The following is a 15,810-nucleotide window of genomic DNA, read 5'->3' on the forward strand; positions in this document are numbered from 1 at the left end:
TAAATTAAATCAGGGGATTTAAAAGTTCCTGATTTTTAAAATAATTTGCCCATTAATATATCACTTTTGTAATCTGTGTATGAGTGCTGAAGGGAAATGAACCATTTCTTATTGGGCCCACTATGAAAATCTAGTCCACTGTTAAGGACTACTCTGCAGTTTGTACTTTACCAAAGGAGCTGCAGTGCATACGGACTTCCAGTAGATGGCACTAGCAAATGACACTTCTCTACTTGGATGAAAATTTCAATTTATTGCTGGGGGAAATGTGTTGTTTTGTGGTAAAACTAATGCACCACTGTCATGATACCTTCTAAGTAAATACCACATCAGAGAAAATATACTAAAATGTAAAAAGGAGAAAATGAGAAAAATGTAATGACATTGCATAATATAATCAACAATACAAAATAAACTAAAATCTTTCCTTTTCTACAATCACTGTTATAGAAAAGGTAGAAATAATATTGCAGTGAATTGGATAACCAAACTCAGAATGTATGTATGTTTGGTCAATCTTAAAGCTTTTACAAATTTTATTTCACCCAGACTCTAGAATTATTTTTATTTTTATCCATTCACTTTTTTGCCTCTTTTTATCTTTTAAAATGGATCAATTTAAACACTTCTAACTTTTGAATGTAATAGTTCAAAAGGCCCCTGGCTCTGCCGACAAAGGAGACCACGTACTGTAAAAATGAGGCTCACAACCCACCTCAGGGCTTCGCTTCATAACCCACAGAGAGGTTGGGTAGGACTTCCAGACAGACAGGGTGTCCATCGCTGTGGGGTGGGGTGGAGAGGTAGGGAAGGGGGTACAGTTACTGCCCTTTCAGGGGCCTGCAAGCAGGCCAACAAGCCTGCAAGCCCAACCATTTAGCTGGAGAGTACACAGCTGCAGGGCTGGGCCGGAGGCTGGAGACAGAGCCATAGGATGTGCACTCTGCACCACTGCAGCATTCCCATTAACAAACAAACAAACAAACAGAAAAGAAATTAAGACTCATTTGCAATTTAAACTTGCACAATTTTAGGGGGTTATCGGAAAAATCATTGTTGCTTTATTGTGGTTGAAAATCTATGCAAATAAAGTATGCAGATGAGGAATGGTGAATTGGTTCAGTTTCTGTGAGAGCAGGAAATGCCTCTAATGACCATCTACCAGCGCAGGCTTTATTGTGTGCCATGAAAGGCCTGCTGGATGGTCGCTTCAGACTGCTCCACGAGCCCTCTCCACAACAGAGAGGGACTCCAGAAGGAGAGGGAGCAAGAGAGGGGAGGTTGGAAGATGTCCTAAGAGGAGGAAATTAGGCTTGCATGCAGGTGTACCCGCTAGATATGTCCACCATCAGGAAACTAGGCCCCTGGGCCTGACAAACCTTTGCAGAAAAATACAAGTGCTTCCTGCAGACAGATCGTAAATGCTACATTACTGTGCACCATTCTATGTCTTAGATTTGCAATATACATTTTGTAAATAAATTCATTTGACATTTTGTGGTTGCAGAAATCCTATTGCAAGTTTAGTATTAGGGAAAATATATTAGAAAATTAAGCGAAAACTATCAGTCACTATGACACTCCTGTCTAATGATAATATATAATTCTATAACATATCCAAAGACCTACCCATATTATGAAGCTGCATTCTGTTACTTTAAATTGGATTATTATTATAACTATTACTAACTACTTGAGGCTTTCTGATAACAAAATTAACATTATTAAAAAATGTATGCATTGGTAATTTGTAATTTCTACCATAAATACAAACTGATTACTACAGTTACATAATGCCCATGAGTTATTTAGGATTTAGGTTTGAATGCACACCATTTTGTAAAGGTTCTGAATGTGACTGATACACCATGCAATATTAAACAACATTCAAGTTTATTTCTGCATATGCAAAGACTCAACAGAAAATTAAAAATATACAACCAGTAATTTTACATACATTAATATAATTTGTAAGCTTTCACAATTTGTTTCCCCATATAATTTTGCTTTCCAGTTTCTCATTGCAGCAAACACACCGTGTTTAAGCCATGTTTGATTGCTGATCATGAGTAACGGATCAGCCCTGAACTATGCAATACTGATTTTGCAAAAGCAGCTTTAGTGTACACCAAATCCCTAAAGAGAATACATTCTATTTTCTGAAGAGATCCATCAACATTCTAACTGAACTGCAAAAGCGCTGTACAGCGCATGTTATTATTCACTTATCTTATTATGAAGTCAATGAGCTCTCGGCTTTAAGTGAACGTTCAGTACTGAGATTGAAGTCGAGTGACTGCAACTGCAGTTTCCCGGGCATTCTTCAGAAAGCAAAGGGCAGTGGGAGAACAGTATTGAAATTCGCTGCCATCCGGCAGCAGCCCTACAGAGACAGGGAGGCAGATAGTGGCAGTGAGATCGCTGGATCCCAAGCCCTCTGCGTTAGGTGGAGTTTGCAGGCTGCGCATGTAGAGTGATGGGAAAGGCAGATTATTCCAGTCAGAGTGTCGCAACAATACGGCCTGGTGCTTTGTTTCCTAAGCTTTCAAAGGCGTTTGTTCTTTGATAAGGCCCCGGAAATGGTTAGCGACATGCTGGTGGGAACCTGTGGAAAAGAATACACTTTCTATCAATTGTGTTGTTCTTATCCCCACAGCGGTGTCGCTGGGTGTGGGAACAGTATGAAGTCTGTGTGCTGGTGCTCTGAGATAGCATTCACAGCCCAGAGCAGAGAACAGCCTGCATTCAGCCCGGGAACCGGAGGCCCTGTGCGGTGGCATTGTGCACAGGGATGGACAATGTACACTATATTTGGTTTAGTGACAAAGAAACACGGCAAGATTTGATAGTAAGGGCTTGGCAGGAAGGCTGGCAGTCTGTGTGTGTGTGTGTGTGTGTGTGTTTGTGTGTAAGAAGGAGCATGCATGCAAACTAGGTATGTTACATTGTTGTTCGTGAGTGTTCATGTGTGGCATGGTCTATGTGTACCCCTTGTGCATGTGTGTATGCATGTGTTTGTGAGAGAGCGCAAGTATGAGTGAGGATGTGAAACAGAGAGACAGAGAGACTGTATTCAGCCATTAAGGTGGTTATTAAATTATGCCCTCTCATGAGTGCTGTGCTAATGAAACACTGGACATATCACTAGTTTGAACTCTAGACACAGCACTCTCCCCCAGGACTCTTCCTGCTGATGCTCCTGTGTGTGGCTGCTCAGCACATTCCTCTCAGAACAGTCAGCTACAGAAGGCTCAGCGGAATACTAAAGTCATAATGGTCCAAAAGCAGATGGAAATCCCTGAAAATCTATTAAACGTAGGGAGCCGAGCTCCTAAATCCTTAACCTGTAAAGGGAATATCACATTTTCACACATACACTCCTCGCTGTCTCCATGGCTTTAATACAACTCCCATGATTGCCAACTCTATTATTACAATAGATCTGGAGCAAAAAGAATGTTTGATCTGGCGTGCCTCCTTTAAGCCCATAGTACTGCACCCCTGCAGGCATGCTGAAAGGGTGCACTTGCAAGACAATTACCACAGGGTGCAGCTCTCCTTCCTCCACTTGCAGTCAAGACCTGAAATGGACACCATTCAAACTCATGCCTCAACACGCCCCCAAAGAAAAGTTTAAGTCAGACTGCCAACTTTACAGCCAAATTCCTAAATACATGTCATGTCATGAAGCTGGCCCCTACATTACTGTACCATTCTGCTAAATCATCTACACATTCACCTGTGCAGTGAACTAGTCCCTTATTCCTGTGTTACCCAAGCAGCATGTTTCCTATAGTCACCTCTACCCTCAAGAATAGCTCACTTCAAGATGTTAAACCATTATACAATGAGAGAAAATCAGGGGTCTACAAAAATCTATACACCACTGACAGCATGACGGAGGTGTAATCATGCATCTCTGTATCGTGATGACCTGAAGGTCAATAAAACTGGAAAAAGACAGCGATACCCTTAAACTGATAAGCATATCTTGGCAAAACTACAATATTCAATTCAAAATTGTATGCTGTTTGGCAAAGCAGTACACTTCAGTGCAACACAAGGCAGTTTAGAAAAGGCAGACCTTCTAGAAGTGTTTAATTGTGATTTCCTGTCTTAATAATCCACCATCAAGCACAGCAGTATGGAACAAAAAAATCAAGCACTGTATTTAATTGTAGCTGACTGCCAAAATTATGCCACGGGTTGATAAATCTGTACATATTATGAGGATATAGACAGAAAACTGAATTTCTTGGTGGGATTTGAATGAATGAAATAGCACAGTTTTATTGCTTCTAAAGATGACGTGAATTGCCCCTTAAATCCTGATTATTACTAGGGTCAGCATTTATTTTGCCATTAGTTATTTTTGCCTGAAGGTCCTACTTTGTTCATCACCTACATATTGTCTCACACTCAACCAACCTCTAAGAATTACATCACAGGCAAAACCTTTGCAAAGCTCCTTTTGCAAAGCTTTGCTGTATGCTGTATGTTCAGAGGACACATTTTATTTTCTGATGAGTTTAAACAACATTCTAATGCAATTGTGGGTACACACACAGACACATGCACACATGCAGACACATGCACACACATACACACACAGTACCTCTGCATGAGACATGCTAATGAAGTTGTCTGCATGGTCCTGTCCTGCCATTAATGTGAAGTGTGGAAAATGTGATTTTAATCATCATATGTTGCATTTTGAATGAATGTTAGTTCCTCTGGGGAGCAGAGAAGGCTGAAATAATTAATTGCTGTAGAACACAATTATAAGAAAAATCCTTGTAATAAATTTTTTAATAATATCAGATTATTAATTTAACATTCTGCCCCATTTTCTGGTCTTAAATCACAAGAAATCAATCAGTGATACATATTTCATGTCTTAAAGAACATGTTTTCCGTGCATTGCAAAGAGGGAGGACAATAGATGATAATCCATAGGGTGCACTTCATTTTTGTGAGAAAAATAACCAAGCCACAAACTATCCAAGGCACCAGTAATTATCTTTACTCAATAACGGTTCACATTTATAACACATGTAATGACAAATTTATCACTACTCGAACAGGCCAAATTCACACATCATGAATGTATCAATGGTACTTTTGCATTGGCAAAATATGACTGTCGCTTATCAAAGGATCCACATATGTCAAATGAAATGATGATAATTTAGTTTATTGATTTCCTTCTTGTTTTGGAGATCCCACAGGATTCCACTCAGTTCTATTAGCTATTGTCATTAAATAATAAAATGGAATTTCTTTACAAACCCAATTTCTAAGGTACCATTTTGTGAAAACATACACTATTATTAGGTTAAATTACATTGTTACTTGGATATTTTTCTGTATGTTTTATTAACATATATAAAGTTAGCCAAAAGAGACACAGGGGAGATGTTTTAGCTGAGTTTTGACTTCGAAAGAGGCCCTGTCACAGTTCCTGACAGTATATTTAACTCGGATGACAAACAGACGCAATGTTTAATATGTGTCACAAAAGACACATCCTCTTCTCACATTCATAAAGTAAAAGAGGGAACCTGTAATCAGTCTCATTAAACACTATAATCAGTGACAAACTGCATGAGATCACAGTGTTCCAATACAGACTAATCCATATCCCCACAGTGATTTTTCATATGACAACAAAATATATACTTCTGTTAAGCTGAGCTGCAGTTTCATCTTCAGCACCCTTGAAAAGAACCCGTCCATACGAGTAGCCTACACCACAGCAAGCAGTAATACCCTATGCTTCAACTACTAGCAGCAGTCTACCTCTCTACCTGCTCACTGCAACACACCAATGCATACAGATGCCTGCGGTTTCTCTCTGCCAGAGGTAAACTGGAAGGGAAAGGGGTAAAATCCATTGAACAGGAAAAATCTATTAAAAATCATTTCAAGGGTTTTCCTTCTAGTTCATCCTGTCAAGAGCTTTAATTTAAAAAACATTTTCAATGCATCCCTTTCAGTACCCTAAATTCATATATCTGGAGGGAAAAAGGGATGCCATCTAATGTGTTCAGCTTTGTGGAAAAAGTATGAATTTAAGGACACTGAACAAAGAACCAAAATGTTTCCAGAGAGAGTCAGGAGTGGGGGAATGAGGAATAATTCTTGAGCTTCAGCTGCTTTTACAGCTTGTGCAGTTCTGCTACTTTCTTCCCCCTTTTCCAACCCTGAGCAGTAGGAGCCACTGGCATGGCAGACATTCCACAAAAAAAAAAAAAAATCAAAATCAATCTCCTGTCAGCATAAACGTGGAGAAAGAATGAAATGACGTTAGCTGATGCACCATCAAAATGAGTTAGTGTATTAGCGAGGAGGCGTCTGCCGCTCCCGTAAACAGGAAACCCCGTCTCCCACGTTTTATTGTGCTTCTCCCAACAGGCACCACTAAATTATGTGGACAACTGTATATAATACTTCAACAACTGTTTGTTCCAAAGCATAAATAGGTATAACAGTGTTTAAATTACAGTCTTTTTTTTGGTTTATAAGGATGTATAAAAAATAATTAGAATAGCAATGGGGACAGAAACAATGCTTACGCAGCACACCAGGTGCTTTTACAGTGTCTTCCTTGAAAATACCCTGCCCCTGATTCATGGGCCCCACCAGCTAAAACAGTTTAACCATTTCAGGATGCATGTATGCCTTACGACTGCACATAATACATGTTTTTTAAATTGAATTTTCTGGTTCGTGCATTGTGCCTGCTGTTTGTTGTTCAGTTTCAGATTTCAATATTGTGGTCGTGATAAACCTTAAGCTACAGAGATCTATAGGTATGCTCCTCTAAAAATATGTACTATTCTGGTGAATTATACAAAATTCTGAGAAAGACACTACATTTCTTAATTGCCTTCTTAAAAATAATTCACCTGATGAAAATGTTCCTCCACTGTTCCCTTTGGCAAGAGAAAAATGTGATGATCACACAACAGGCAGCAGTGTGCACACATTCTCATTTATGTACTTTAATTTGTTGACTTATTTAATTTTTTATTTTGCCTAAAAGTTGGTCCAAATATCTGAAACAAAAAAACTTTCAGGGAATATTTTTTCCATAGCAGATATGGAGTGAAAGATGAAAAATCATTCACCCTCCTGAACAGCCTCATTTAAGTAAATATTTAATTCCATAAACTGATAATGATGACAAGGATGAAAAAAATAACAGTAAATACCAAATCTAAGACATGAGGTTTTTGCCTGCAATTGGATAACATTACTGCAATCATAACATTAAGAAGCTTTGCACAACGTCAGTAGATCAACACAAACTTATATATGTTGGCTAATCTTGAATCCACTGAAACTTTTATAGATAATGGTTGCAATCATGTTAAAATCTACACTTGTACTGATTTGAATTTTTCTGTGAGCTATGGTTGCATGTTCAAATAAAGGAAAGAATTCAGACATTTTTAAAGAATAAAATAAAATTACTTTGTCCAATTTCCCCTCTCATCAGCAACCATAATGTATGCATCGGAATGTCACACCTAAATATTGTCTTGTCTTTTAGCAAACTTTGGGCCTGCTAATACAACTACAAGAATACCTTTGCTATACAGGCATTGCTATACACATTAAAAATGCCTTCTCTTCTTGAATTACCATGTATTGTTGCAGTGTCCAGGGTAACATACAAAATGTGTCACAAGAAGATACAGGTAGCTACATCTTGTAATGGGTAAGGTAATCAATAACACCAAACAGAATGTACCCTCAGATTTTCCTAAGATTTGTCTTATTTAACTTAAATGAGTTAGAAGTCCATTTTACTTGTAAGCTTTATTTTTTGGTATGAATTTGGTCTACGGCAGAACAATGGTCTCATTAGACCTGACAATTAACTTCAATTCAATTAAGTTATAAGGTGTATTATACAGTATATTGAAAACTGTTAATCAAAATATTTCATTAGTGCTGTTGCTGGTACTGAAAGCTAGTCACCATTTTCTATTGAAATAAATCTGAAGAATGACAAATATGACATATATCGCAGATTTTTATTGGAGTTTCTCATGTTGTTACTGCATACAGTAATGTGTATGGAAGAGTCCAATGTGTAAGTGGAATGCTGGTATCCACTGTGTTAATGTTACTTTGAACCACACAGCTTGGTAACTTTGTTCATCCTGACCTAGGACTGCAGTCTTTATAGTGGAGCTATCTGGTTCATCATACTGTACATGTATTTGTGCTTCACATTTAGCAATAATACATCCCATTTTGAATACTTCTGGCCATATTTACACATGATAATTTACTGTCAGATATTGTTGCACTCTTTCGAAGTCTAAATCCCAGTCTACAGTTAAGTGGGTACTGTAGCACTTACAGTAATGCTATAACCCCATAACTAATTATAAACAGAACACTTGCCATTAATGATGGGTAAAATATCATTGTAATAAAGCATGTTGAAAATAGCTTCGAAGGACTGTCTGTGAAACACTCAGTCCTGTCTAATTAGGGCTTGCATATCTGTAATTAGGGTGACAGAACTTTCTAGTGAATGGCTTGGGAAACTTGATTTGACACACGTCCAAACAATCAACATATGCATCTATTTGTACAGTCAGTGTTGGGGAAACTGGTGTGTGTATGCTGATGAAGTAACAAGTCCCATTTCGAGCAAACTTAGGGATCTAATTTGGCCTTGCCCATGTGTTTCATGTATGGTACTTCATCTTATTATCATTAATGAGTTAGGCTGGAAGCTGCTGCATGGCTTCCTTGCCTTTCAATTTATTTTGTGTTGGCTACATTAGATGACACGTCAATGAAGCAGTTTCTACAAAACCAGGTCCTGCCGCTGCCACCCACAGTGACACCACAGTACATTGGCTAAATTAATATTATGATTTTAATGGGTACATGCCTATTCCACCTAATTAATCCTGCAGCTCACTGGTGGGGGTGCAGCACCATAGGCCAATGATATCAAGGAGTACACATCAAAGACAGTGTCATGCCAGGATTTATTTCAAGGAAACATGGTATTTTAATACACCAGTGCTGAATTTTAAAAATATAGCAACAAACATTCTGATAACATAAAGAACACCAGATTATGGCTTCATTCATATGCACTTTCCCCTATGAAGGTGCTAAGGTTGAAACTGTATAAAATGGCCCCACACTGTAAGAAACCTAAAAGTTGGCATTACTAAAACAACAGAATTGACGTATTTTGCCCAAACCAGAGCAGCAGCTTGTTTTAACTGTTCGCTTTTTTTTTAGTGTTTAAGACTGTTCCAGCAAGGCAATAAACATGACCTCCTTTGACCTGACAATTAACTTTAATTCTAACATTATACAGTCTAAGGTCTAAACTATATTAAAAATATCAATCAACACTTTTCATTAAAGCTGTTACTGGTACTGGAAGCCGATCGTTACAGTTTCTATTCATGCGCCTGAATTGAACGCTAGGGCCTGATGAAAGTGGGTGTGTGCCGTGCTGACTGTGTATGGGGTGTTCAAACGGCTCCATTGGGGGTAATGTCAAGGGAGCACCAGCTCTTTCACACATCCGCCACTTACCAGCCAGACAGGAGAAATGACAGCGTGGGTGATCTGGAAGCTAGCTGAGCTGAGCTGCAGGTCTGGGCTGGAACCTGTGCCGACGTTGCATCACTCCAGCATGGGAATTTCATGACTGCCAAACAGCACAGTGCATAATTTGTAAGGCCCGTAATTGTGTTATAGGGATAAGAAAAATGAGAATGGGCCCAGTGGAGCACACGGGCAGACATTACAGTAGGAATATTTTCAAAGCTCTTTTGTACAGGAGGAGGAATCCCCCTATGGCATTGCCACTGCAAAATGAAAGAACATTGAAAGTACTGTACAAACATTGCTTTTTGCCTAAGGATCTAAGTGTTTGGCACAACTGTAAAACAACATCGACAAGATGGCTTGTACTCAAGCATTTTGTACTGACGGTTGCCATTACTGACCAGCATAACACAAAGCAAATTACTAGTGGAAATGTTAACTCCATTCAACATGGATTTTAATGAAAAACTTGTATGAAGATAATGAAATTTATGCTATCCACAATGTCAAATAGTATGGCATCTCTTTAAAACTGATATTAAATTTTATATTTATTAAATATAAAGTTGAAAAATTAGTCTTACTGGCAGAATATTTACACAATTTCCAATTACCACAAATTCCAAAGTTATTTAAATTACTGATTTGTATGCATTTTCTACCAAATTTATGTTTGTCAAGATTATAGGAAGCACACATAAAGGAAAAACACAATTTTATATTTATGAATGATTCACAAGGAAATGATGCACTAGTAAACAATATTACGTGATGATTCATTGTTTTAGAGAACAGAAATAATAAATAATAACAAACTTCAATGCACATCATTCATTAAGTCTTATTTATTAGCCTTGATGATGAATATTTTCTATATGGTTTTTACACTGTCACTGAATGCTTTGGAACAAAAAGAATAAAACTGTGTACAGTAAAATGGAAAACCTATCTTTGTTGTACAGAAATTGGCCGCACACTCTCCAGAAAATGCAGTGTCCTGCCAAGTTTACCATGTATTTACAGTTTACTGTGAGCTGTTGCACATGTGGCTTTAGCATATGCTCTCCTCTTGCAGTTAATTCATCTGTATTCCCCTGGCTTTCCTCTGACATACTCGGCAAAGCTACTACCATTGCAGCTTAAATTTTTTAAGAAAAGAAAGGCATTTATATCAAATAATAATGACCATTTCAGACATTTATATTTCTGAGCTTAAGTCTTTTTTTCTTGCTCTCTCCATTTTTCTGTTCCCGTCTGTGCTTGTGTCGCCAAGGCTCCCTTCGGACCTGCCCAGTGTCAATGTCCTTGTGAGTGAAACGGAGACTCTGAAAAGACACCTCGCCCAGATCACCTCCCCAACAGTCCTCTGTCATAATGACCTCCTGATAAAAAACATCATCTATAACCAGGCTGAGGGTGAGTAGGGCCAAAATTAACATAGAAAAATCACTCCTCATGATCAAACAAGAGGGGTTTTTAAGGCCTTTGGGAGCTATTTGAGCTGTATTGGCAGTACATTAATGAACAATATAATAGGTCACAGAACATCATAAGATCCATTGTGAACAGATTTTCTTGCATAGAATAGCATTTGTTGCTCGAACCCTGTGGACTCACAAGATGTATGAGTGCAGTTTCTGAAAAGAGATCATGGCTTATAGCTCAGAAATGGTGCTTTCATTCCCTTTTATGCAGAATATATCCAAAATGGCAGGTAAGTTGTTTTGTCGTCTGTCATTTTATATTATTATTATTATATATATATATGTATATATTCAAGGCTGTACTCTATACATGCTTTGATACAATGTCTTTCAGTCACTGGATGATAGCATAATTACTGTCATCATACTAAACAGTTTCTAATAATACTGATAAAGATCTAGGACTAGGAATGACAAACCATTCTTGTTCATCTTTTGATGATAACAGTATTGATATTATGAATTAGTAATATATAACATCAGTAATTATTACGAATAGTAATTGTTAATATTATAATGTTCTAATATTGTTGAAATATTATCATTAATATTATTAATTACATATAATATCATTAATAACATTACTGACAGGTTGGGATTCAGATCGTTGCTTTGTAATCATTTATCCTTAACTAAAAGATGCACATAACAAGGGTTCAGCAGCAAAAATCACCACGGTGTACAAAAACCCAAGCACCCAATGGAACCCTATGATTTTCGATCATTTTTTTCCACCACTGGAAAAAAATGGCTATGAATTCCTCATGACTGAAATCTCGAAGTATGGCAGGAAAGAAGAGGCTTAAGCCATCAATCCACCCCAGTCATTCAATGTCTATTAGACAGTTTATAGCACTCTAACAGTCAAACAAAATTATAGTTAGTTAATCATTTTTACATTACAGAGGTCTCAAACTTGCAACACAGACTCCTCTCCTCACAAAGAACAATATTTCACAAAGAACAGGTCCACCATATTGTGACTTTTCTTCCTGCCAATCTGTATGTATTGACATGGGAATTTCAAGAGGATGTTAGTCACAGATTTATTCCTGCATCAAACACAGTAAGACATTCAACTGTGATTGTTATGCTTTATATGCAAACTGGATCTAGAATCACAACTGTTGCACTTAAGAATACATAGAAAGCTCACTTATATTTATCAAACACTGTAAAAGGCAATAATAAAGACAAGATAGCATCCTGCAGAACAAAGCCTGTCTGCATCCATTTTGCCTGAGGGGCTGAAGCTTTTAGCAGCATAACATATGAGCACATAAAAATACAACAAACCAGTCAACCAGCAACCAGTCCAAGACAGGAAGTCACAACATCTGAGGGACATGGTTGGGCCTCAGACTCCACGTGTCTCTTCTGCTTCTGTGCATGTTAATTGCTGTTTGTGCAAAACAGCCTGGTTGTAAAACACAGGACCATTAAGGAAGATTAAAGAAAGCCTACTGGAGCTGTTGTTGCATTCTCATTTTAGAGAACTGGACATTACTGGAATCACTGTTGTTAACATCAAACTTCACAACAACACCTGGTTGAAGTGTATGCTGGGTTTAAAACCAATTTCTTTATGCAAACTCATTTTGCTGATTGTTACAACAGAAGATTGAATGATCAATGTGTATTGTGCTTGTTATATTTGAAACATGAAAGAAGACATCCAAATAAAGCACTGAATTCATGATGTTCTCCTGAGCAAACAAAGGAGAGAGGCATGGTAACAATACCAAAATGCAAACAATAACAAAAAAAATATTTTCTTTAAAAAGTTGGAATAATTTTAATTGTATTTTATTGTGCTAGTCCTCTTTTACTTGATGTATGTCGTTCCTCTGCCAGAGTGCAATGAATTTCTCCTAGTTGTTTTTTCACATTTATCTAAAATTTTATTCCTGTGTTCCACTTGGAGCTTAAGGTATTTTAATTCCACCCTAATGACATCAAACAATCTCATTTCCATCTCTATCTAGATCATTAAAAATATATTTATCATAGGCAATCAACAAGAGGCCATACTGTATGTGGACTGCATCTGTTCTCTCTCATCCCCTTTAGGTTCAGTGCGGTTCATCGACTATGAGTATGCCGATTACAACTACCAGGCATATGACATTGGCAACCACTTCAATGAGTTTGCAGGTTGGTGCACTGTCCCATCCAGCACCGACACAGTGACCATTGCCACGCTGTGTCTGCCCTCCGTGAGGATGCTGTGTAAATGAAGGACTGGTGAGGGGGACTAGAGGCCTGTGTGCAGTGTGCAAACAGGTTTGAGCTGAGGATGGCTTTTCGCGAGGCTTGCTTCTGAGAGACAGAGGGCTCACGTGCAGCCACAGCAAAGACCAGCTCCCAGCCCAGGACAAAATGAACGGATTACTGACAATTGCCGCTGAGGCTTTTCATATGTTTCATGCAGTCATGTCAACTTCCCTGCAGTTCCTCCCTCCCAGCTCCCAGTGCGTTTAGTGCTCTGTGCTCCATTTTTAGCTGTGAGCCATCAATGGGCACAGCCCTGAAGGTCTGATGTTCTCACAGTGCTGTAATTAAGAACCAGAACTGTGCTGATGCATAACCAACCAGCAGCGGAGGGGATAAGAATATCCTCTGTACCATAAGCTCACTGGTAGGGACCAACAAACATTTCCACTTGGTGCTTTACACCTACTAGTCAGAACCAGCACCCTCAGTCTTTCCACTCAAGTCTTTTCTATCACAGACCCCCCGGCATAGTGGATCCAATCTAATGCCTTGACTGTGCACAGCGTGGGGTCTAAATGGGAGCAGATGTCCCTCCATTGTATCAGACGGCGGGTGTGTGTTTCGGGGAGCCCACCGCAGACCCGTCTGATCCTGCAAGCAATCTGCATTTGCTCAGAGCGGAGAGCTTCACTTCCCTATGTAATTCTAATCCACGGGAAAATGCCACAATTGACCCCATGACCTGTGACAGATAATGTAAATTCAAAATCAACCACTGGCACGTGAAGACTGTTTACATCTAAATCTAATTTCACTCTCCTCTCAGAGCTACCCCCCCCTCCCCCGCCGCCTTAATATGTCTCTAAACCACGTTTATCTTTATCCAGCACATGAATTCTATTAAAGCCACTAAAAGGATCACTTAATTAAGAACTAATCCCTGCTTAATGTGGTGTATGATAGAGAAAACATCCAAATTAACCAATTAAGCTTTAGTTAGAAGTCTAAAAAGGAAGGGCAACAATGGCTGGGGATACAAGGTCCCGTTTTGTTACTGGGGGAATCGATGGTTGAGGATCAAGTCTAGTGGCTCAGGTCTTAACCCCACCACACCTTTTGCATCCCAGAGCTCATGACTCCTCATGCTCCAACTGCTCTTCGAGCTCAGGTTGGCAATGTCTTGGGGCTACAATGGGGACATACGGTGCCAATTACGAGGGGCTAGAATAGGGTTACCTTCCACTTAATCAGAGGAATGCAATGGTTTGGTCTCTGACTATTAGCTCAGCTGCATCATATTAATACGATCATGGATGAAAAAGCTTGCTTTGCTACGGCATCCATATTTTGCGCTTGCCATTCAGATCTCCCTTTTATCACTCATATCACTCATACAGACAAAGTATGACCAACCACAGACACAAGTATAACCAACTGTATATATGTGTATATTATTCACAAATTACACTTTCCCCTTTTACCATTTTAATTAGTCCCTCAAATCCAAAAGGATGCACATATGTAAACAGTGGAAACACATCTCTTTCTTTTCACTATAAGCAAAATAATTTTGTTTTCACTTCAACAATGTGCTTTATTTTAATCAACTAATCTAATCAAATGTTAGGGTTCTTTCAGATGGGGTCATCATCAGAGGAACCAGAGAAATTACAGTGAGCCTTAAAATGAAGTCTATCTGCATGAAGTCTAACCACATGAAAGTTCACTGATATTTTCTTTTTTTTTTACTTTTTACTCACAGGTGTCAACAACGTAGATTACAGCCTGTACCCGAGTCAAGACTTGCAGAGAGACTGGTTGACAGCTTATCTGGAGAGCTATAAGCAGTGCATGGGGCAGGAGTCCTTCGCCTCAGATGCGGAGGTGAAGAGACTGTATGTACAAGTGTGTAAGTTCTCTCTGGTGAGTTGATCAACGCCGTGTATAGCATCAGTGTGTTACAGGACCATTGAGAGCAGTACTCGTCCACTGCCTGCCTATGGATTAGTGAATCATACTAACATACTGCAAGAACTGTTCACAGTGGTCATCAGAGCAGTCAATGACTTCTGGTTGTCAATGGACAAACAGAATTCAGGCAATTAGGGTTTCTAGATCTGTTGTCATTAACCTCCTGATTTAGGAAGCTAAGAAGAACTGGAATTCACACCAGCATAACTACTGAATAATGCCCCAATACTGCCTTTTAAGTCCAATTTACTCTAACTTAATTTCTTACAGTGTTCTTATTTTGCACAGTGAAATTATGAAATATGAATTAGAAGTTGGCTTTTGCACTTGAGATTTTTCTTGTAGTCTTAGAATTGTTGTTAATTTATTGTTGTTTTGTACATGCATTACCTTTTAAAGTAAACTAAGTACTGAATTTAAATACTGAACAAAAATTAAGACAGGTATTCACATTTCTTATTAGTATGTACTTAAACCAGTTATACTCAAAAAACAGGTTTTCATTATTTGCTATTCATATGTATGCTAGATGAGCTTATTTTGT

General features: G+C 38.5%; 1 protein-coding gene across 2 annotated transcripts in view; it reads left to right on the top strand.

Annotated features, from left to right (window-relative positions):
• The window catches only part of LOC118781909 (ethanolamine kinase 1-like), a 55,689-nt gene that overhangs the window by 16,147 nt on the left and 23,732 nt on the right, over positions 1-15,810 (top strand). Inside the window, exons 4-6 of one of the 2 annotated variants that reach the window (XM_036535054.1) lie at positions 10,871-11,013; positions 13,152-13,235; positions 15,058-15,218. In XM_036535054.1, coding sequence (XP_036390947.1) covers positions 10,871-11,013; positions 13,152-13,235; positions 15,058-15,218 — 388 coding nt within the window. The remainder of the gene's footprint in view (positions 1-10,870; positions 11,014-13,151; positions 13,236-15,057; positions 15,219-15,810) is intronic. The other variant, XM_036535055.1, reaches the window with a different exon arrangement.

Source organism: Megalops cyprinoides, chromosome 8, assembly GCF_013368585.1.
Source record: "Megalops cyprinoides isolate fMegCyp1 chromosome 8, fMegCyp1.pri, whole genome shotgun sequence".
Classification (NCBI taxonomy): domain Eukaryota; kingdom Metazoa; phylum Chordata; class Actinopteri; order Elopiformes; family Megalopidae; genus Megalops; species Megalops cyprinoides.